The sequence below is a fragment of the Phaseolus vulgaris genome, chromosome 1, assembly GCF_051622355.1.
Source record: "Phaseolus vulgaris cultivar YP4 chromosome 1, ASM5162235v1, whole genome shotgun sequence".
Classification (NCBI taxonomy): domain Eukaryota; kingdom Viridiplantae; phylum Streptophyta; class Magnoliopsida; order Fabales; family Fabaceae; genus Phaseolus; species Phaseolus vulgaris.
The window spans coordinates 2626135-2651404 of record NC_143498.1 but is presented as its reverse complement, the minus strand read 5'-3'; the positions used below and the strand labels follow the sequence as shown (position 1 = coordinate 2651404).

Below are 25270 nucleotides of genomic sequence, written 5' to 3'. Positions count from 1 at the left end.
TGAAGATTAAAGAAAGATGTATTTGTAAAAGGTTTTAATATTCAAATTAGTAAAATCATTAGGTAAAACAATTGAAAGTATAACTCAATATTAGGTAAAAAAAGTACTTTCCTTTTATATCGTCATATATTAATATGTTTTCAGTCTTCAATAACAAGATTGGTTAAAATAAAATAAACATAGTTAATTGTAAATAAGCATTTAAATTTAAATGCAAACTTTTAGTTTATAATTTATTATATTCAGTTTTAATATAGACAAAAATTGGTGTATTTATTAATTAAATTGTTGAGCCAGTAATAAATACTATCTAGATCTTAGGCTTTATGCAAGTACACATCTCAAAATGGATTTGATAATCTAATATTATTTCTTAATTATCATTATTTTAAATAAAATAAAATTTATAAATTTTTTTTATAGATTTCAAAAAATGTTTGTGATAAAAAAATAATTTAGTGATTATTTTATAAATTTTTAAAAAAATAAATTTCTTTGTTTGTTTATAATCTTTAAAAAATGATTATATGATAAATTATTTAAAATAAACTGTTATTTAAATTAAATTTTAGATTTTGGTAGCTTCTGATTATCATGTAAAGTTAAAATAAATATGTATACAAAAATTAAAAATTAGGAAGATGTGATTTATTTCATTAAAAAAAAGCTATAAAAATTCGCCCTATCTTCTCAAACAAAATTTGTAAATCTTGAATAAAAAACATAGCTAAAATATGAAGTTCTTCATTATTGATACAATTCTATGAACTCTAGGACTAAGTGTCCACTGAAATAAAGAAGAAAAAAAATCATTGATCATGTGCAACTGATCCTCCCCACTTTCTCACACGACTTCCTGCTTCTTCGGCCTGTGAAATTCATTGACAACAATTAAATTTGAACACATAACAGATTACTTACAACAAATTAGAACAAAAAAAATATTATTATTCTCATTGAAACATTTACTTTTAAACCTTTCTTAAATTTTTGCAATATTTACTTTTTTATAAGATTGAATTAAGCTTAAAGTTCACTTATTAATATGGTATTAGATCCATTTTTAAGTCTATTTTATCGAGTGTTTGTTAGACTTATTAGGTCGCCCGCTATCGGACCGTTATCGGATCACCTATAATATATTATCTTACGCACGAGCTGTCACTTTCGACGTGAAAAATGTTGAAAATCTCACATTCTTTATAAGTGTGTGCAAAACTCACCTCATACACTGATTTTATGTGGATGAATTAGACTTAAAGTTCATTTTTTAATAATTTACTTTTAAACCTTTTTAAACCTTCCTTAAACTCTTGGAAGATTAACTTAAAAAGAGGAAAAACAATAAATGTGGAATGCACTAACCTCTTTTTTCCAATTGGTTAATGAAGTGACTATTATAAGGATTGTGGTCTGCAAAACTATGCCTCCAATCATCCCTGACCAAATACCCTGAATTACACAAAAACATGAAGAGTAAGTTAAAAAATTGCACACTAATCTAATACTATAACGATTAATTGGAAAACTATGTCACTAACAAAAAATTCAGATTGATGATGTTATATAATGTGAATGGTACATCACCTCAACTCCAAAATTAAGTACAAATCCCAAGACTATCCCTGCTGGTAATCCAAATACATAGTAGCATCCAATGTTGATGTATGCTACTAGAGATTGCCAACCAGCTCCAACAGCAACACCTAATGAAGTTTTATCATGGAAAAAGCTGAGAGATTTAACACAGATACACATGCTTTCTAAATTGTGCCTTAAAAATTGCATTCAACTTGTTAAAGATGTAATCCCTGATTTGGTAATGTAATTTGACAATTTCACAGTGTTGAGTTTTTAAAGGTGAATTCACAGGAGATAATTGAGAATAATGATTCATGAGAAAATCACATAAGTAATTATAATATCAGCTCTTATCCAAAAACTTAAGGTAATAATAGGTTTATGAATTATGAAGTTTCGATACATCTCTTAAATGGTATGTGTCAGACACATGTATCAAAGACTCACATGTGTACAACACTCGTACAATACGTATAGATATAAAATATCCAATTCAACAAATAAATTTTGAGTTTTTGATAATTTTAACACGATTACAACACAATTTTAAAAATGACAAATATAATAATTTTATAAAAACTAAAACTTATTGTATAAGTTTTTATTATGATTACAGAAATAAGGAATAAATCATTTTGACTCAGTCATGGTAAACATCTTTCTGTCACAAAGAAAAAACTCACATAAATCTTGATTGTCAATTTATATAATTCTCAATTATATAATATATAAATACGTGTCTCTCTATCCTACATTTTAAAGATTATACGTGTCAAAGTATCCATGTTGAGTGACGTTTCTTTATTACATAGTTTGTGACTCTTTTTCTTATATTATAACTCAATTTTTTTCATTTTTATGCAGTAATGATTTTTAGGAGTGACTAACCAGATAGGACTGGTTGAAGGCTGTTTAGAAGCACAGTGATACCGAGCAAACCAGCAAGCTTAGTTGTTTCAATGGCAACTGCAGTGGTGGAGGTAAACAAGTAGGGAAAGTAATCTTTTGTTGACAGCACTACGATCATGGCCACAACACCTATGGCCACTGATGTGATGGAAACCACCCACACTGAAAACCTTGCAGCCTTGAAATCACCAGCACCAAGTTCATTTGATACTCTCACACTGTCCATGAATTTAAACAACTCATTTAGAATATTATTCACCCACCCCTTTATAATGTCCCAACATCATTCAATGAAAAACCCTTCACTGAGTATTTAGAACATAACAATCAGAGAAATGACCACCTTATAGCAGCATTGAACCCAATTGCAATCATTGCATCCCATCCATTTATGTTCATACTGCAAACATCAAAACAAGTATTAGTAATCGACTTTGATTTTTGTTTGTTAGGCAGGCTCTGACATTCTTCTCTTCTTAAATGGTGTGTTCATGTCAGACACATGTATCATCGACACTCATATAACACTTATAGAACACATATTGGTAAAATGTTTTTTGAAAAAAATATTTGTTGAATTTCTAACAATTCTAGCACGATTCTAATACAATTTTAAAAAGGAAAAATATATTAATTTTCTAAAAACTCAAACTTATTGTATAAATTTTTATTATGATTACAAAAATAAGAAACAAATTATTTTGAAATAGACATGAAAAACATCTTTTTCTACAAAAAAAATTGAAACATACTTTACATATAAATCTTTATTGTCAATTTATATAATTCATAATTATAAAATATATAGATTCGTGTCTCCGTGTCCTACATTTTAAAAATTATATGTATCTTTGTATTCCTATCTGTATCGTATCAGTGTCAGTGTTACATTAGTTGCTATGTTGATGATAGTTGGCATTGTAATATAGGGTCAGAAAGCATTTTTAAGCAATTTTATTTTCAAGTTGTTCAATACAAAGAGATTTAGAGGGTATTGGGGTTAGAAAAATATTCACCAGATAGATATGGCATCAACAGGTATGAGAGGATTTTCTAAACGCCCTGTTATGACGACCAGTATCATCAAATACCAAAACTCCAAGCTGCCACACCATTAAAAAGTTAAAATTTAGCACCATATGTAACCATGTTGAATGAAAAAATGAAGCAAGGTAGTGAAAATACCATAACATAACAGCTGAAGCGAGAGAAAGCTTTACAAAACCAAACAAGTCCACAAATGCTAGCCATGTGAAACCACTCCATGCTCCATCTGACTTTGTGATGAAAATGTACAACAATTGTGCAATCACAATCAACCACCATGATGTGTTGAGAGTAATTGCTGCTCCAATTAGACCCCACTCCAGCTTCAGTATAAGAAGCCAACTAAAAAATGTGTGCAGCACCAACACACCTCCTGATACCCATAACATCACCAGGACTTTCCCCTGTGCCTGCAAGAACTTTTGGATTGGAAAGTTTAGAGCATATGCAAACAACTGGGGTATCATCCACACAGCAAATTTTCCTGCCAAAACAAACCAAATGTGTTCATAGTTGCATAGAAAAAAAAACATGTATATACACACACTGAAAGTGTAGTTAGTTTGAAGTTGTGTTTTGAAGAGAAAGATGAAAGTAACACTATAAAAAAAATCATTAAATAAAAATTAATTTTAGAAATAAAAAATAATTAATTGTTATATTAACAAAGTTGAATACTATTTTAGAAACTAAAAACATTATTGATATCTAAATTAGTTTATATTATTGATAAATAGTTATTAAATTGATATATATGTAGATACCAAGATTTTAGATACCAACTTTAAAATCTAAATAATTGGTAACTAATTAGATACCAATTTAGAAACTATTTATTAATAATATAAATTAATTTAGATACTAATAATTTTTTTAATTTCAAAAATAGTATATAATTTTGTCAATATAACAACTAATTATCTTTAGTCCCTAAAATTGGTTTCTATTTGATGAGGTTTGGGGAGGGATTTGGATTACAGTAGTTAATCAGGTCTGGAAGCATAGGAATAAAGTTATCTTTAAAGGGGAGTAGTAGATGTACAGGAGGCTTTTGCCTTGATCCAATTAAAAACTTGGTCTTCAGTTTTATCCAAGTCACACTCTACGTTTTTTTCCCTTTTCTGATTGGTGCATAGACCCGATGGTTTGTATGAGGATGATCTTATGAGGTATTTACTTAGAATGTCAGGTGACTTTCTCTAAGTTAAGTTAGGAGTATTTTGTATAGTCATACATGAAAGTATGTCTATTGAGAGTGATTAAGATTGTCATTATATATAAGGGTTGAACCACCACTAAAATGATTCATATTTATTATTTTTTGATTGTCGATAAAAAAAAAAATTATAGAAAGAAGAGTAACCTGCAGCAGTTGAGATTTGAGATGTTTGTCCAAGCAGCACTAGAATTGGGGGTGAGCAAACATAAATAGGTAACATAAGAAGTGCAGTGATGAACAAGATGACCCATGATCTCTGCATGTACACTCCTAACATCCTTATCTGCCCTGCACCAAAAGCTTGCCCACACAGAGTCTCCAAGGCACTTCCCATTCCCAACTTTTCCCAACAACAACAACATACACAATCCATCAATTTTAATTATCAAAACTCAAACCAAAAATATTCAATCAATGATTACTCATTAATTTCATTGAGAGCATTTTTTTTTATCTCTACACAAATTTCTATTAATCCACTTTATTTTATTTTTTTATAAAAGTTTTCATGTTAGGCATCACTATACAAACATCTCAGCTAGACTGACACATCAAATAATAACAATCATCTGTCAGCTAACACATCACACATCAAGTAATAACAATCATCTGCCATCACAGGAAAAAAAAATATTAATCCCCTTTATCATTCCAAACAAATTCTACATTATTAATAAATGAATTCGTGCTAATCAATGGCACATTAATCACACAAGTTTCTGATCCTGACGTACAACCTCTAATGGCACATTAATTTTTAACGTTTATTAGTAAATGAATTCGTGCTAATTAATACCTTTGCTACAATATATCATTTCTGTACAAAATTCATGATACATTTTATTATTATGTAAGAAATGTATTTTATTTATAAATGCATGAAAATAAAATATATTACACGGGACAGGTATCTAATTATTTTGTAAAAATTAAAATTCTTTATTTTTAATATTTGACTAAATAGATTGGAGAAGTCAAGAAGATTGAATCAAAATATCATTAAAAATAATATAAATACATTAAAATAATATTAAAATGTATTAAAATAATATAAAAATAAGAAGTCTTCAAAAATATTTTTCTTTGTTAACTTTTTTTTATTAATAATAAATAATAAAATGATATATTTTCCTTTCTCTTACTCAAAAATAAAATCTTATAAGTCGTATCATTAAGTATCCATAAGGTGTTTTTTTTTAGTGTTTGGGCACTCTAAATAAAAATGTGAATGACTTTATTTTGTTTTCTCAAAAAGCCTCCACCTATTTTGCTAGTAATGAATTTAGAATAAATATTTTAGAAAAATACCATAAATACACTTTTTTTAATAATTTCTTTAACATGTATTTTTTATTAAAATCCACAAAATATATAAGATAATCAACTAAAAAATGTAAGATCCCCTAACATTCATTATTTTCAATGAATTTTAAATAATATATAAATTTTATTTTAACACATATTTCAAATCCAATTGTGTATTCCATAATAACCATTTTGTAAATTTTGTCACTCGATTTTTTTTTATATTTTACAATAAAAGTTTTCAATTTTTATGTATTTTATCTCACAATTCTTTTACATTTTATCCTCATGTTTAAAAAAAAACTAAAACAGTATCATTACACATAAACACAACGTTTAAAAACAAAAACACACTTAACAAATCAATAAAATATGCAACAAATACAATAGGTATGATGACAAAATGTGAAAAATAAAATAAAATTCAACTTTTATGTATATTATTACATTATAATTACACATAACAAAACTTTTTTTTCTTTCACCTTTTGTCCTATAATCATAACAGCCACAAAACTCCTATCGCTTCACAATTTATGCAGACACTGTCCCAGAAAACCAGACAAATTTCTTTATGACAGAATGAGAAACAAAGTTGAAGAAAATTGAAAAAAAAAGAACAGAGAATGCAGACAGTACCCCCAGAAAACCAAACAAATTTCTTCATGACAGAATGAGAAACAAAGTTGAAGAAAATTGAAAATTATAAAGAAAGAAAATTTAGTTCTTACTCAACCTCATAAAATCAATTTATAAGTTTCCATCCACTTACATATTATGAAATTTCATAATCTTTAGTTGATATGAGATCTCTAACATACTCCGAACCGCTAAAATAAATTCGAAATGATTATGATACCATATTAAGAAATGAACTTTAAATGCAACTCAACTTCGTCAAATTGACTTATGAAATGAGATTTACATTCTCTTATAACGATTCATATGTATTCACTTATATATTATGAATAAAAAAAAAAATAGAAGAAAGCATGCAGAAAGTGTCCCAGAAAACCAAACAAATTTCTTCATGACAGAATGAGAAACAAAGATAAAATTGAAAAAAGAAGAAGAAGAAGAAGAAAGCTTGAAATGTACCATGACTCCAAAGGCAAGACCTGCAACAACAGAGTTTTCTACAGAAACTGCTGCAAGATCAAGATCACCAACTTGGCCTGCAAAAGTTTGAGTGAGTGCACCAAGCGAGTACTGAAACACAGAGGTGAGAATAGCAGGGCCTGCTAATCTCCACAGCTTCTTTGACTCAAAACCAAAATTCTTAACAGCACTCTTCACTGTCTTCTCCTCACCAATGTCTGAGTTCTCATTGTGTTCTAGCAAGGGACTCTCCATTCACAATCACTTCTTCTTCTGTCACTGATACTGGTTTCAACTATGACACCCTTTTTCAGATATCAGAATTTCTAGTGAATATCAGACAAACTTTGGTTTAGCTTTTTATGCATGTGTGTGTTATGTGTGTGTTGGAGTTAGAAATGAGAAAATGGGAATGGCAAGTGAAGAAAATGTGGAGGTTCTACCAACTGCAATTAATAATATTAAAAAAGAGGTTAGAACGGTGGCTAAAGATAGCATGGCCACTGTAGAAAATTTATCTACTATTTAATTTTTAATAAAATCATGTAACTCAATTTTTTTATATATAAATATATACTTTAAATTTAATTTTTATCTTTTACAAAATAAACTTTAATTCGTTTTGGTTCTTAAATTTTATTATTGTTTTTAAATAAACATATTATAGATTAGAGTAGGTATATAAAGGGAGTATAAACCTTATTTTCATGAGTAAGTTTTATAAAATTTAGTTAAATTTAAAGTTTATTTATGATATCAGAATATTTTAAACTTATTTTAAATTAAAAAAGAAATTGAATTTAGTCTTATAAAGATCAATAATTGTAGGTATCAATATCATGAATAATAAAATGAGGAGTTGTAAAATCAATGTTGTCTCATTTCTTTTCAGTCATGTCTATAACTAAGACTACAATATGTATATTTTATTATAATTTAATTTAGATCAAATTTATTTTATTGTAAATTTTTCTGATCTTAATGATTCGGATTTTTATTCATAAGTACATTGAGATTTTACCGATTTTTAGAGCTAATTTATTTTCAATATTTGGTTGTTTGTATTAGATATTTAATATTTTTTTTTCTTTGCAGCACAAACAATTATCAAATGGGAAATTATTTTAAATTATAAATCAATTTGATTTAGATTATGGAAACAAATGTTTATGTTATTGATAATAGAATAGTTAAGTTTTTTACTTGACATATATGACTAATTTTAATTAAAAAACTAGTGTGAGAAATATTATTGGTAGGGTATTATGTAATTATGAGACTGATATTTATATGGATAGAAAAGTATTTTTTTTGTTTTAATATTTTTAGCATTAAATGCATTACATTAAATGTTGTAACCCTACATTGTACGAGAAATAAACAAGACTAAGACACAAAGAATTTAAATCTATTACGATGTTAGAAAATAGTAAAATGAAGAAAGTAAAGCTTAAAAATTATTTAGAATAAAACTAAAGTTTAAAATAACAATTCACGCATAAAAAAATTTAAGAATAAAAAGTTCCTTGTTTAATTTAGCTAACCAGTTAAATTATTTTAAGTGATAGAGTTATAGTAAAATATAAATTTTGTAATAATGGATAAATATTTGTTTAATTTTACTTCGAATAACTTTTCTTTTTCTTTAAATATTGATTACATTTATTCATTTATTTATTTGTTTTTATTTCTGAAATGTTTTTATCAGGAAGTTAGGAAGACGTGACTCACCTGGGGGTTGTCACGGGTTTCAGTGGTTGCTACTTGTAAGTTGGTTGAATTTAATATTTTTATAAAAGATAATGAAACCATTTTTAATTAATATATGATATATCTATACTTATATTTATATATAATGGAATTTTTTATTATAATTATTTTTTGTGAACATAAATTTTTTCAATTATATTCTTATTTAATATATCTCATTTTATTAGTATAATGATATATTTTGTCATTTCATATGAATTATTTAAAAAAAAATATTTTTTAATCTAATATTAATATAAAGTCTTTATAGGTAAACTCACTTCTCACTCTTTCTTAAATTTCTTATTTTAAGGTAATAACTAGAAGAAATAAAACACTCTCACACGTTTCTAGACCAAATCTCACATTCTCCGGTTAAAAAAAAAACTATCAATGAAAAAAGAGAAAAAAATTTGAAAAAAAAATACTCAAACTGAAAAAATAAAATAAAATTGTTTGATCAATTCATATTTTTTTTATATGTTATTTTTTATTTTTTATTTTCGCCTCATCCAAATTATTTTTATATATATATTAAATTTCTATTATCGTAAAAAATGAGTAAAATAAAAAACTACAGATACATAAACGTTGTTGCAGCTGTGTGTTTGCGTGGTTCTCATAAATTGATTGTAACAATAGAAAAATCTTCTTTATATATTATCAGATATTATAAAAAAAAATACTGAATGTGTGTCTATCTTTTTTAATTTAATAAAAATATATTTTTTAGTAAATAGTTATGCAAATTAATTATAAACATTTTTGTGTAACCACCACATTATAAAATAATTATGAGTAAAACATAAATATAAAATGTATATTTTTATCCATATATACTTGGACATGTTTAATGTATATCTATCTTTTTGTTACGATAGTACAAAATAAAAAAATAATTTTGATTGTAATTATTAAAATAATTTATTTTATTAAATTTTATGAAAAATATGTTTATAAAAATAATTATAAATAAGTAATTTTTTATTCTAAATAATTAATTTAATTTTAAAAAATAATATTGTCATTTCATGTTTTGATACTTAGACTAGTCACCTCTGATTGTGATTTTCATGTAGTCTATTTTTAAAAAAAAAATGTCATGTTCATGGTCCAAATAAAATATAAAAATATAATTACTTTTATTAATAATATTGGTTCTACCAAGATTTGAGTATCAATCTTTTTATTTAATTGCAAACTCTAAACTACTTTTTTTAACCATATTAACATTGATATATATAAATATTTTATTTTAAATACAAATATATTAACTTTTACAATTTTAAAATAATGGTATTTTCATAAATTTATAAATTATACAATTATTTTAATTTCTTATTTCAGTCCATCAATTATATCATATACATCATTTTCACTCTCACTTCTTTCTTTCCCTTTCGACTCAGTTGTTTAGGACAAATCATTAAATATTGTCGTCTTAGTTGGACCATAATAATTATTGTACGAGAACAAGTTTCTTCTGTTCAATTACACGTTCATAAAAAGATTGTCGAAAATATATATATTAGAATTTGTAGTTTGCAGTTTTTAATAAACTGTATGAAAATAACTTATTTTTTTTACTTTGAATTAAATTAAATTTCCACCTCCTCTTCTATAACATCTATTTCTAATAGTTTTTACACCTATTAAGAGTGTGTTTAAGATAACTATGAAAATTAAACTATTTTAATAATTGATTATATGTACAACCAACCTTTATCAAAGTTGGTTTTTGTTTGTATAGTCATATTATAATCAATCCATGAAAAAACATATTATAATCATGATTATATAATTAAATTTGTTGATACACCAAATAATATTTATGCTTAGTTTTTAATATAAGTGAATTTTCAGAAGATGTGAGATTTTTATTTTTTCTAAGATTATGGAATCTATGATGCTTAATTATTTGTTTGTGTGGTAGTTTTAGTTTGTATAAATAATTCTCTTGACATTCTTCAAACAAACTCTTTATTCAATGAAAATAATATATGAGACACAAAATGTACTGGTTGATACCAGACAAGCTAGTTACTCGGTTCGACCAATTGTATCTAAGGCACCTAATAAATGACAACAATAACAGTTATGAGAATTCTTTACGAATCATGATCATGTCCCATTTAATATGGGTGACCTCTCCTAGAAATCAGCTAAACACTAATTAAGTGAAAGATATTCAAGATATTCTCTCCAATTATACCAATATACAAACATATCTCCTTATGAATCATGAATCATATTATGAATCAGTTAACAACTGAAATTTGATAAATTTGACCCATCACAACAAGGGTCAATGACTAAACACTATAAATAAATCACTTATTATAAAGTACATTTTAATCAGTTTTCACTATACACTCTATTTACATAGAGTACTTACTTAATCGTCTACAATTTTTTATGTCAACATATCTATGCCCATTTTGCTTATACAGTTAAAAAACAATATAATTTCTAAAAAATGAACTTGAATTATAAATAACTATCACAAAGTTGTGGTTTTGAAGAAAAAATAGAGAAAGGGAGAAGTGATGGAGAAGTGTTGAAAAATGGATTTGTGTTTGTTTGGTTAGTATTGTAGCATTGGTGATAAGAACTTTGCAAAGGGACACAAAGAGGTAGGTATAATAAATAGTGTAATTAAAGCACGTTGAAGACTTCAAACGCGTTATTATTTATGAATGTGGAAAGAAGAAAAATTGCACGTTAAATTCATCTAACTATTTTTGGTTACGGAAAATAGACAATAGAGGATACACATCTTTTTAATTTTGTTATAGTTTCAGGTAAGTAGGAAATAAATTAATAACAAAGGATAAAAAAAATGTGGAAAAAAAGAGAGAAAATTAAAGTATTTAATTTGAGAGAATACGAAAAAATAGAAAATAAGTGATTATATTTAAAGATTAAATTTATGCCCAAGTAAATTGATATTGAATTATTTTTGTGATTAAGTAAAATCTGATTTAATATAATCTGTTTCAATTTCTTACTGATTTATGATGAATTTTGTATTTTGAATTTGAGACGTAGTTAATTTAATTTGATAAAAATTATTAAATAATACTATTATTATTATTATTATTCAATTTATTTTATTGTTTTACTAGTTAATTTTTATTTTAAATATGAAATTATTCATTTCTTTAAATATTAAAGAATATAGTATATTTTTTTTTTAAATATTCTAAAAATGTAAAAAGATTGAAATTATAATTTGAACAAAATAAATTCAAAAGTTGTGATTCAATTGACTCAATCCAAAGTGAGATTTTTCTATTGAATGGAATGACGAGTTGTATAAATTTGAATCCGAAGTATATATCTCTAATAAAAACTAATTTTTCAATTGTGGTGTAAATTTGATTCAATAAAAACTAATTATTTACTATTTTAATTTGTTTCTGAAAAAAATAACTAATCTAAAATATTAGTAATTTCGATTTTTATTCTACCTATAAACCTTTTATTATTAATACATATTGATATGTATTATTGAAATTTCCAGTTTTGTATAATGCACATATTTTATTAAAATTTGAACCAATTTTATATGTATTTCAAATATTAAAAACTTACAAAGTTTATATTTATTTTAGTTTTTAACATCATAAAATTCTGATAATATATATATATATATATTTTTTTTTTTTTTTTAAATTATTAAAACAATTTTATTATTACTGCCTCGATATTAATTATTAAATTTTCAATAATTTCTTTAACGGATTCAATGACCTTTCAGATTTTATAAATATAGATTAAAAAAAATTCAGTAAGGAAAGTTTAATTATGTTTGAGAAGACTCTTAAGAAGAAAGTTGATGCTTTAGTTGGTCAAACGTTGCGTCTTATGATCAAGAAGGTAACCATAAACTAATAATTAGAGTGTTTTAAAAAACTTATTTACACCATTTTTTTAGTTAGATGAACCCAAAATAGAAATATAAATAGATATTATGTTGAAACCAACAAATTTGCAAATATACACGTGTATCTCATCTTTAAGTCTCATCTAATCTTGTGATAAAATTAATTTATAAATATATTTAAATTTATTTACATATTACAATTTTACAATATTTTTAGATTTAAACACTATGGTATATGTAATTTGTGCTTTTTTATGCTTTTTAATTGTTAAGAACTTGTTGAACAGTGTTATATTTTAAGTTTTTAGTGTGGTAAAATAAATTGATTAATTAAAAAGCCAGGGATATAAAATCGTGTATTGTTCAGATCAAAAGGATTAAAAATACAGTGAAACTAATTTGCACTCCAAGATGCCACAATTATGTCAGTTAAATATGATTGGTATTGCATCTACAAAAATTTAGTGTAAATGTGTTGTTGGAGATCCCACATCTAGAAATTAAAACATTTCATAGTATATGAGTAGGTGCAAACCTCACTTTATATATATGGAGTTAAATTAAGTTTAAAATTCACTTCTTAATATAGGCTGATTCTCCCTATACCCAATCAAATTAAACTAACACCCAATTAAATTAGACTGACACCCAATTATGTATGTGAAAGTACTGAAATGTCCTTAATAAAAATAAAATTAGGTTAATTGAATTGTGCACCCAATCACACACCCAACAGCCTTCGTTCTCGCACGCCGCGAACAATCTTCATTCTCGCACCAACGCAGCAACCGCCAGCGCCACCTTGGTTTTCATTGGCATTTCTCCTCTGAGGCAGCGGAAGCTTGACCTGAAGGATCCCTTGAACGAAGACGAACCCAGGAGCGCGAAGGTCTTTCATTGTTGCGCAAGGTCAGTTTTAACATGTGTGTGTTATAGATATGCTTGTGCGGAAGTCATTATTGACTTTCAGATATAGTTCTATGTAGCTCACCCTACACGTTTTTTCAAAATAAAGAAGATAATGATACAATGGGATTTGCCCTTAATATAATATCATAGTCATTTCAAGTCTATTCTAACAATTGTTTGTTGGACTTATCAGGTCACCCATTCTCAGACCGTTATCAAACCACAAGTTGGTAGTCTCGGCATACAAGTATGTTGATGATTCCACATCGACTAGAAATTAGAACATTTCATAATAAGAGTATGAGTATGAGTTTCCAAACACTAAATTTCAATCACCAAATAACTGAAGTATGTGACCTTTCATACTTAAAACGTTCTCTTTCTTTAAGAAGATAAAAAATTTCTTTATGTACATAACTCTACTAGCACACAATTTTACCAAATTTACATATTCGTGCTCATTGGCATAAAATAATGGCTTTTCAACTGTAATGATAGATTTATTGAAGCAAGTTTTTTGAACCCTATTGAAGCAAGTTTTTGAACCCACATTGGCTTCTTCCAAATTATCAGAAGTAAGGATTTTTCACATCAAAGTTAATACTACTAGTTTTAGCTTCAGCGTTTTCCACATTGGTGTAAAACTTGTTTCAGAATGCACTCTAAGAGGAGTCCAGGTAAACAATTTCAGCTTGTCTTGAGACTCTTCTGAACCGCAACAGTTCTTTCATCAGTTCTGTTCCGATGTTTGAAACAGGCTTCACAATCATCCTTTCCAACACAGGAGAGTATAGAAGTAGAAAACTGATAAAATCTAATTCAGGTTTGATTCCAGATATGCCATCTATCTTCACATTTCGCAGATGCATCTCTGGACAAGCAAAATACACATCTTCCCAAGAATAGGCGTGTGTTACCAGAACAGTCTGCTCCTCTGGTCGAGCCTACATGAGAATTGCAACCATCTTAGAAACACCCAAATGCCCAACAACACTAAACTGATTTGAAAATTCTAGAACTTAACAAAATTATTGAAAAAACGAATACCAGCAGCAAAGACAAGTCACAATAACTTACAAGGAGTACTCACCAATATTTCTAGTTCTTGTAGATTAGGAGAGCTTCTTAAGAGGCAAAGAGCAGCTGAGATTTCCTTCAAATCATTAAAGTTTATTCGTATGGAAAGATAACTTAGATCAATGCATGGTCTTGGAAGATTTACTGGCACAACCCCCACTGCCAAATACTAGCATAAGCAAGAAACAGATGAATGGATCACAAATCGGTGAGTAATGTATTTAATATTTGCATTTCAATATAGACATGCACATGCCATACGTTAGGGATGACAATGGAACAAACACAAATAATAGCTATGTATGCACAGAACCCATCTCATAAAAAAATGTCTTATAACTCATCCTGTTATCAGCTAGGTCTTCGTTTGAAAAATACCCTGGCATAGATTTTTTATTTTATTTTATAGTAAATTAGTCTTTCTAATTAATCTCTTTATGAACAAATATAATTCTATAAGTCTAACTAAAAAACATAAATCTATAAAATAAAATTATAAGCAAATTTTCAATTGTTAATATTTTTTTACCATTTAACTTAGTTTTGGTCATTTAATTCTAAAATAATATCCAAATAAAAGTTTGGATACCATGAGGACCCACCATATTAACACGCGGATGATTAAAATATTTGTATCCATTACTTATGGAAATCCATAGAAAGTACTCGTTTAGTATCCATTGTGGATTTTATCAGCAGAAAATCTTGGATCCGAATTTTTTGTCATTCCTAAGCATTGGGTTTATACACTAATTAAAAATTCAAATGATCAAGACTTTGACATATTATTCACCCAACTAGAAGAATTGTTTTGGAAAAGTGATGTTATGAGCATTGTACCTTTAAAAAATAGCTTTGAACCTCTAGCCTTTGCACGTGAGGCAGATGAAGAAAAAATTTGAGCAAATTGCTAGAGCCTCCACGAAATCTACTTTGATTGATTTCAAAGTTCACATACAAGCCAATGGATACCACAGCTAATTGGGAAGTGTTCTCAAAGCTAATATCTTCAAATTTACCCCCAATGTCAAAGAAAAGGAGATTCGGTGCATCAATATTAAGATGAGTGAAACCATCAAAGTTCATCAATGTCAACCGTTCAAGCACTGGGCAGCTGGATATTAAGTTTTCAAAAACATCCTGAGCCAAGGTAACATGTTGCAGATCAAGACTCTTTAAGTTCCTGAAGCCTTTAAATGTAGATGGAGGTTTAAGCCAACAATTAAACAACTCTAAATGAGTCAAACTTTGACAACAAAACAAACACGAGTGTATCTTATACCGCTGTCCTTTCCAGATTTCCAGCACAAACTCTTTAACAGACTTTCTGCATAAATGAAGCGTCCAACGATCAATATCAGCCACACCTAGGAGATCACGATGGGAGAGTTTGAACTTGTTGATTGACCCAGAATGAAGTAGCAGTACATGATCAACAGTTCTCAAAAGCTTGTTCTTGATAATCACATGGTCCTGAGCAGCCACAGAGACACATTGGCCATCGAACACAAGATTCGGTAGCGTGGCCCATCTGTACCTCCATTTGCTAGATAAAACACTTGTTCTCACTGCCTCCTTAATTGACAAATGCGACAAAATTTGGTCTATTACATGACCTGGCAAGTAACTGATTCTGTCTGGCTCCATATCGGTTAGGCAAAGAGACTGGGGTAGCTCTCTCCCCTACATTCAAATCAAATATAAAAACAGGACACGAGAATTAGATAACAAACTAGATTACCATCACATATGTATAAATCAGGTCTACGAACAACCTTAAAACAAAAGCAAAAACTTGGCACCATTTATATGCTAATGTTGCTACATTGAACAAAAAGAGCACGATAATTGTTTATCATTTTCAATTTCGTTCACAATCAAAGACTCTACCCATGGATGAGTCCCAAATTCAGTTAGGAACTCAAGAAATCCCACTAAACTCTCCTATGAATGACATGACCATAAAGGGCACACCTATTTATGGAGTGAAGCTCATAGAAACTACAATGTCGGACGAAGGACCAACCATCCTCAATTGGATGATCCACAACCCCTCGAGCGTGAATTTAGGTCTGTCAATCCATAACCCAACCATAATCCATAAACAAAAATATCATGATAATCATTTACGCTTTTTGAATTCAAATTACAAAACAACCCAATTGCAAGCAGGAAGCATATTTTTCAAGAAGAATGCCTAAACAAACAAGCAAAGCAATCACTAATTACACTGAAAATACGTAAAATAAAAATTCGAAATTCAGAAGACTCTGCGAAGTTACCATGCCAAGCTATGAAGTAATTCCAGGCAAGGAACTCAATCCCGAAAGTGAATGCTACAACAAACAGCAAAAATGGAAAAGTTCAATTTAATAATCAGAGTGCCAAAAACCAAATAGGAAAATGTAGCTAAATTAGGATGATTTGGAAGCACTCAGTGACCTTAAACCCTAAACTTACAGTGAAACGAAGAGAAAATGGTGCAGCATGAAAAAACTGTGATGGAATAGAGACAAGGGTTACATCTTGGAATGAAGAGAAATTGAGATTTTGTATATTCATGATGTACTGTGATAAGATTCAGATTCTTTCAGACCTAATTGGGGTTGAAGATGAAGAGAATTTAGGATCCATCTTCCAATAAAAAATAGAAATTCAGGCCCATCTTAACATTCTTTGTAGATTCAAGGCCCACTTCAACTATTTCAGAGATGGAAAAGTTTTTGTTATCAGTAAATAACATACCATTTTCACACCCAATTATAATAATATAATAATATTTTTAATTAAAAAATAAAATAAATATAATTAAAATAATAATTTATTAGTATGTAGAATGAATGTGTTTTATTATTTGTGGTTTCCTTATTAGGTGCTCCTATTTTACAAACTAATATTAAAACTTAACTTCAATTTTAAAAAAATATATTATTTTGTATAATTTAAATTTAAAGGTAATAACATATTCATATAATAATAGTAGTTTAAATTCGAAAAAGCTTAGAACGAAAAGTCGTCTTCGTAAGTTGTATGCGGATATTACTATGTAATAAAAATAATTGAAAAAATATAAAAGTGAAATGAAGCTAATACTTAAATATCTAATGCAAGAGTTGTGTACTGTTGTCAAAATATAATAAATACAGGAAAAAAATAATATAAGTAGAATAAGTTTTACTTTTATTAAATGTTTAATTTATATTAAGATAAGAACTAAATAATAATGGTAAATGGTGATTAAGGTGAAAACTAACAATGTTAATAGTGATGACATATAGAGATGGAAGTAGAGACTGCAACAACGTTATTAATAATAATAAAAAATTATTAAGTAAAAAAGTATCTATTTTTTTCTCAAAATAAAGAGGAGAACTTTTATATTAAAAAGAAAAGGTAAAAAATCGTTTAAAGATAAACTATTTTTCTCCAAACAAATATAAGAGAAAGTATAAAAACTTTTACTATAGAGATAAAAGATTTACCAATTACATATAAACTTGTGGAATGGTATGAAAAGAAAACCAGCATTGTAGACTTAAGTTCTAACATGTAGTTAGTGAACCCAATATAATAAATATGCACATAACTTTTTATTGACTTCTATTTTATTTATTCGAAAAAACTTTTCATTGACTTTTTCATAATTATTAGTGTATGATTATCTAAGGAAGAAAATCAAAGAATAAAGAGCTAGGAGTCATATATTAAAGAAGAGTGTTTTTTTATTGGTAAAAAATAAATTAAATAATAGGAGCACTTGAGGGGTGTCCTAATCTTATACAAAATTTTATAAGAAGTAACATATATACTGAATAAAGCATAACTTAAAATCCAACTAAAAAAAAGCAACGTAACTTGTAACCCAATTGGAAGAATAGAAAGTGTTAGAAGATGTGTGACTAATTCTAACATTTGAGATTGTTGGAGATTCCTAAAGATTAGGATATTTCATTCTTTATAAGTGAGTGCAAACCTCACCTTATGAGGTGGTTTTATGAGATTGAGTTAGGCTTAAAACGCACTTCTTAACATGGTATCAAAGTCATTTAAAAGTCTATCATAGCGAGTGTTTGTTGGATCTATCGTGTCATTGGGCCGTTATCGGACCACATATAACATATATCTTCACGCACGAATTGGTAGCCTCAGCGTGAAGGGAGTGTTATAAGATTGAGTTAGACTTAAAGCCCACCTTATAAGAGAGATTGAGAATAATCTGTTCGAATTTTTTTATATATTAAAAGAATATTTAAATATGATATAACTCAAAAAAACACTTATTAGTTATAACCTTTCTTTACTTATCACCCATCGAAGGGTGTGAACAATTTTGGGTGCTCCTTTTTATGACATTCCAACACGTATTAGTTAGGCAAAGTTACTTGACGTAATTTGCATGGCCTACATGGATATTGTCCTTTTCATCTTTTGTTTTTCCTTCAATCCTTTGAGTACATTTCTCAACTATACCCGACCTAACTCGTGAGAAAAATAAGACCACACATGCATATTCGAAATTTCAAAATGGTTGACAATTTCTAGAACACTTTAGAACTTGTGTTTTGTGGCTCCCTATATATACAATAATAGCAAGTCAATAGTTTAAGAATCCCTCCATCTCCCTCTCAGAACTCACCTTTTACTCAAAATCGTTTTCGTGTCAGAGATTTTCCAGTGTTAGGTTTTTGCCAATCACGTAACTATGGGGAACCAACTTTGCAAAGGGTATGATCGATCATGTTTATGGAGAAAATTTATAGTTAGGTTATGGTTTCCTTGTTCACTTTCTTTGCTCAATTCTCACCACTTTGTGTTGCTTTTGTGTGTACAATTTGCAGAAGAAAATCAAGATCCAAGAGAAGGCCAATGGGGTTCATTCATAACCAAGCTTCACCCTCTCACACAGGAATAAGAACTGTGGGTGTTGAGAAAGTTTGTAACTTCTCCACTGATTCTGATCTTTGCATCTCCATTGTTACTTGGAATATGAATGGCCAGGTATATCCTTATAAATTCATGGTATCTGCACATCAAGTTGTGGAAAATCTTAATAAAAAAATTTGTGTGAAAAGTTTTCACTTAATAATGATTTGTGATGAGTTTTGTGTGATGTTCATGTAAGTTCATTTGCTGTGAAAAGGTTACGTTTGAAGATTTGGCAGAAATGGTTGGTAGCAATCGTGAGTTTGATCTTCTAGCTGTTGGCTTGCAAGAGGCTCCTCCATGTCAACGAAACAAAGTTGCAACTATGCTTTCAGCAGCTCTCGATGAAAGTCATACGTAAGAAAATATATATACTTACTTGCCAAACTTCTTGAATTTATGTTTTGCTTTGTTTTGTTCTAATCCTAAGATTGAAAATAAAAATGCATAACTTTTCAAACTTTATCCAATTATTACGAAATGAACTTTAAGTTTAACTCAATTCCATAAAACCGGCTCATGGGATGAGGTATACAATGAAATATTATTATATTTAGTCGACGTAGGATCTCCAATACATCCCCTCACGCCAAGAATGACAGCTCGTGCGTGGAACAACATATTATGGATGATTCGATAAATAGATTCAACAAATACTCACTATGACCAATCAATCTTAGTACCTTCATATGTTCTCACAAAACTTAATGTAACTACATCCTTTCATATTTTATGTATACTTTTACCTTTCATATATATGGTAAAAAGTGAAAGTATAATTATACCTATAAAGCACTATTCAAATTCATTATTTTATACATATATAAAAGTAATGAATAACTATATATCATGAATCAAATATTGAAATTGAAACCAATTTAGCAGAAAACTGAAATTCTAAAACGTTTTTAAATAATTTGCAAACTTATTCCTAATTGTGTGTGAACTTATTGAGATTTTCTACCTTTTGCCTTCATTCTTTCTGAAATGAAGCCTGATAGGTAAAGTTATCATGCAATCTTTGCAGTTGTACCTGTTTGGTCCAAAGGATGCAAAATCATTCATCAATGGTGAGATTTTATGCCAAAAAATTCTTAGGGTTAATAGTATAAATTAGTTGCAACCCCCACTAAATGTGACAACTTCATTTGAATTGTACATCAGAATTGAAGGTAGACAAAGAATCTTTTGGAGGGTGTGGAGGAATAATTGGAAGAAAGAAAGGTGCTGTAGCAATTCGCATAAACTACAAAGGCATTAGAATGGTGTTCATCTCCTGCCACCTCTCTGGTAATAATAATATTAAGGTTTTCTTCATGATATATTTTGTTAATAGTTTGGATTATTGTTTTGCTAATATGTGACTTGATTTTTATAAAAGTTGAGATATCTGAAATATTTCTATTGTTTTTTTGTTTTTTATATAATTTTTTTTTTCAATGTTAGATAATTAAGGTCAGACTAATTAATAAACAAGGGTCTTGTTCAAACTACTTCTCAAGAAAAATTGGTCAAGTAATATTGAATACATACACTCTACTCTACTAAATATTTTTAATTACTTAAAAAAGCTTCTTTTTCATAAAATACTTTTTTTTCATTAATAAGTGTTAAGTAGGTTAGTGCACTAACTAGTAGGTCCCATTAATTACAAAAACTAATATTCAGTGTAGAAAACAACTTTAGCTGAAAAAAAAGTTGTATATTTCATTATTTCTATGTATCTTTCACATGGATAAGAATATATGGAAACCATGCATATTACAAATACCTAATCCCTTCATACTCAATTATAAAATAAAAATAAATAAGTTTATGAATTCAAATATACATTTAAAAAAGCATAGGGCTCTATCTTTTATGCTCATTTTACATTATCTTTTATAAATGTTTTCTGCAGTTATTAAATAACAAATAAAATTAAAGATAAAAGAATTAGTTATTATATTGATTAAATTAGATAATAGAGATTAAAAAATTATTGGCATAAAAAATAATTTATATTATTAATAAATTTTTGTAAAAGAGTTTTTAATTTTGTTTTCACCACATTAGTTTTAAAACTCTGTCGAATCATTCCTTCAATGGTTCAATTAATTTTGTTCGCTTACTTTGTCTAGGTTTTTAACATACAATTAAACAAAGTTGCAATTAATGTGTGAAATAGTGTTCCATAAAATCATTTCACCTTCTCCTTGAAGTGTTCAACTACTGAGTAATATTTGTTTGGATTTTTAGCTCATGAACGCAATGTAGAAGAAAGAAATTCACAGTGCAGACACATATCACACACCCTATTTTCCAAGTTCTGGAATCCATATGCTAGACCCTCCCACATTGCTATTTGGTTAGGAGATCTCAACTATAGGCTTCAAGGGATTCACACACACCCAGCAAGAACTTTGATAGACCAAGATCTTCATCAGGTTCTTTACCAAATTTTAGATATCAAAATAATTAGTTACTATATTAACTAAATTATAAACTAATTTATAAACTACACAAATTATTGGTATCTAAAGTAGTTTCTATTATTAATAAAAAAGTTATAAAGTAGTTCGAAAATTAATATCTAACCATTAGCTACTAAAGTTTTATCAACTAATTATTTGTATTTTAAATTAGTCTCTATAAGCCTTCTTTTAGAGACTAATTTAGAATCTAAAATATTAGTAGCTAAAACCTTAATAGTTAATTTAGATATCAATTTAGAAACTATTTTATAATTTTTTATTAATAATAGAAACCACTTTAGATACCAATAGTTTTTTAGTCTCTAAAATAATATATAATTTAGTTAACATAGTAACTAATTATTTTTTCTTTCTAAATTTAGTTATTATTTAATGAGTTACTTGTGATATATCTTTTACACAACTTTTCAATTTAATTTAAGAAATTTCAAATTAATCCCTTATTTTACCTTTTCAGCGTTTGCATAACAAGGACCAGCTTCTACAAGAAGCACGTCGAGGGCAAATTTTCAACGGATTTTGCGAGGGAACATTGACTTTCAAGCCAACCTATAAGTATAACAAAGGAAGTAGCAACTATGATACAAGTCACAAGGTATGCAACACTTTTCAATTATCCACATTAATACGCCATGCATGCCTACATTTTAATTATTAATAATCATATATATGGTATAACTTACATGCTACGTAATTTCACAAGTCAAATAAGAGAACTACACGCAAATTTTAAACCTTTTTTTTTTTTTTTTTTGCATCTATGTTTTGATTAGTTGTGCATGAGATATTAATTTATGAACGATTTTGATGAAATGTAGTATAATTATTAGCCTTTTAAAAGTTCATATCAACTTAAATTAATATAAAATTCTGTTTAAGTAATACAATACTCAATCTCCTTAAATAAGATATCACATTGTAGATAAAAAAATAATTGGTTGAGAAAAAAATTTCATCAAAGTCTATCATCACTCAAGTTTTCTAACAAACGAGTCACCATAAATGTTTTCTTTTTTTCAAGAGAAATAATGCTTTCCCAACTTTTTTTTATACACATTTATAATAATAATATAATAACAGTAATAGTTTAGTCAATTACCAGTAATGTTTTGATAATAATTAAATAAATGGTTATTAAATTGTATAATTAATATTGGAGTTAGCAATATATTATTACTTTTTTCAAATCGTTTTAAAAAATAAAAATATCAAGAAAATAAAAGAAAATTATTAGAAAAACATAAGGTAGTTATTCTAATTAATTAAGTTAATCATTTGAGAATGGTAATATTTTCACACCCACCAAACAAAAAAAACATTCATTTTGACAACTCTTTAATTTAAAAATTTAATATATTACTATATATTATTAAAGTGTTTGTGAATGGAAATAATTTTTTTAAGGAGTGTTAAAGAGTTAATTTTTCTTTATAAATATAGTTTTTTTATTTATTTAAACTTGTTAACTTGTAGAATAAGTATCTTTATTGTTAAGTATATCAAAATACGTATATGAAGAATTACGTAATGCATAATTTGTCTCAGGTACGAGTGCCAGCGTGGACAGATCGTATATTGTACAAAATAGAAGACGAAAAGAAGATGGAAGCAACTCTGCATTCATACGAGTCCATTGATAAAATCAACGGCTCTGATCATAAACCAGTGAAGGCACATCTCTGCTTAAGACTTAGTCAAATTCCAACAAAACCCACTTCTTCCCAAACAATACCTTAGACTCATTCTTTCTTTCATTTTTAATTCTTATGCAACTCATTCATGCACAAATGTTTATTATATTTTATTAATGATTAGTAATTTCATGCACAATGTATAGTTTTTTTTCTTCTCCTTTCTCTATCGATTAAAATAAAGTATACTTAAATTATTATCTGAATTTCTAAGTTATCATCTGAATTTCTAAAATTGCATAAATGTTTCATAGTTTTATTAAGTGGACTTTAAGTTTAAGTCAACTCCATAAAACCAGCTCAATGAGGTGAGGTTTGCACCCACTTATATACAATAAAATACTCTAATCTTTAGTAGATCTCCAACAAGTTCTCTTATTCTCTACACTCACATTCCTTTATTGTTTATAAATTATTAATCCTTAACTAAATTAAATACTATTTTAAAAAATAAAAAATTATTAATATTTAAATAATTTTTATTATTAATAAAAAATTATAAAATAGTTTTAAATTTATATCTAAATTAATTATTAAGGTTTTAATCATTAATATTTTAAATTTTAAATTAATATTTAAAAAATTAATAAAAATAATTTAATAGAAACTATTTTAAATATTAATGGTTTTTTATAAAATATTTAATTTAATTAATATTAAAAACTAATTATTTTGATATTTAAAATTAGTTTATGTTTAATGATTTTATTATAGTTTATATCTATAAAAAAAATAAAAGAATAAAGAAAAAGTGTGTATTTGTAGGTTTGTGGATTTTGAAATTGGGCATATGTGGACACACAAGTCTTATTCTGGTCGGTTTATCGATCTTTGACTATTTTTTATTGCGTTTTGATTGGTTGAGCAATTACCACCTAAAGCCACCAATGTTGAAGTTGACCTATTATATGACACAACTTATTTCTATTTCATTATTTTTTCTCCAATTTTTTAACCACTGATAAAGTTTAGTGTTAAAGTATATATATTTACTATTACTATTGTTTGTTAAAAAGTTGAATTTAAGTGTTATAAATAAATAAAAATATTGGAAAAATTATTTATTTTTATTAAGTTCTTGTAACTTATCTTTAATTATTGGTGCATGGATTGTGAGGGTCTACAAAAATCATCATTGAATAATGTAGAGATAAAGGTAAATCTTAGTTGTACTTTCCTAATATATATTATGAAAATAGCAAATATTTGAAGGAGGATTTGACATTATTCACAAAAGGCTAGACTTTGACCTATTTAAAAAAATATCTTATGACATAATAACCAATGAATTTAAGATATATACTTTATAGTTTCTATCAATAATTCATATAAATATAAAATATTACCAACATTAAACAATAACATGATAATAAAGATTTTTAAAATTTAAAAATATACGTAA

At 27.3% G+C, this 25270-nt stretch overlaps 3 protein-coding genes across 5 annotated transcripts; 1 reads left to right on the top strand and 2 right to left on the bottom strand.

The window, feature by feature from the left end:
* Positions 1-626: 626 nt before the first annotated feature.
* LOC137816447 (MATE efflux family protein) lies at positions 627-7619 on the bottom strand. Its single transcript, XM_068619584.2, has 9 exons — positions 7160-7619; positions 4901-5096; positions 3676-4021; positions 3507-3593; positions 2834-2890; positions 2470-2708; positions 1588-1706; positions 1366-1452; positions 627-869 (listed from the first exon to the last, which is right to left on the bottom strand). The coding sequence occupies exons 1-9, from the start codon at positions 7412-7414 to the stop codon at positions 810-812; spliced, it is 1446 nt and encodes a 481-aa protein (XP_068475685.1). The 5' UTR covers positions 7415-7619; the 3' UTR covers positions 627-809.
* A 6386-nt stretch (positions 7620-14005) lies between these two features.
* On the bottom strand, positions 14006-17458 carry LOC137816446 (F-box/FBD/LRR-repeat protein At1g13570). 2 transcript variants are annotated; one of them, XM_068619583.2, is made up of 5 exons: positions 17241-17458; positions 17063-17116; positions 15621-16463; positions 14794-14949; positions 14006-14647 (listed from the first exon to the last, which is right to left on the bottom strand). In XM_068619583.2, exons 2-5 carry the CDS (start codon positions 17063-17065, stop codon positions 14366-14368), a joined length of 1284 nt encoding a protein of 427 aa, XP_068475684.1. In that variant the 5' UTR covers positions 17066-17116; positions 17241-17458; the 3' UTR covers positions 14006-14365. The 2 variants fall into 2 exon arrangements, with proteins under 2 accessions (XP_068475684.1, XP_068475683.1); XM_068619582.2 differs by lacking the exon at positions 17063-17116 and having other exon boundaries at positions 17241-17411.
* Positions 17459-19384: 1926 nt separating this feature from the next.
* 5PTASE11 (inositol polyphosphate 5-phosphatase 11) lies at positions 19385-24007 on the top strand. Of its 2 annotated transcripts, XM_090297702.1 has the most exons (8): positions 19385-19505; positions 19619-19778; positions 19921-20060; positions 20697-20773; positions 20868-20993; positions 21942-22129; positions 22635-22772; positions 23723-24007. In XM_090297702.1, exons 1-8 carry the CDS (start codon positions 19483-19485, stop codon positions 23912-23914), a joined length of 1044 nt encoding a protein of 347 aa, XP_090153828.1. In that variant the 5' UTR covers positions 19385-19482; the 3' UTR covers positions 23915-24007. The 2 variants fall into 2 exon arrangements, with proteins under 2 accessions (XP_090153828.1, XP_090153840.1); XM_090297714.1 differs by lacking the exons at positions 21942-22129; positions 22635-22772; positions 23723-24007 and having other exon boundaries at positions 19398-19505; positions 20731-20773; positions 20868-20998.
* The last annotated feature ends 1263 nt before the right edge of the window (positions 24008-25270 follow it).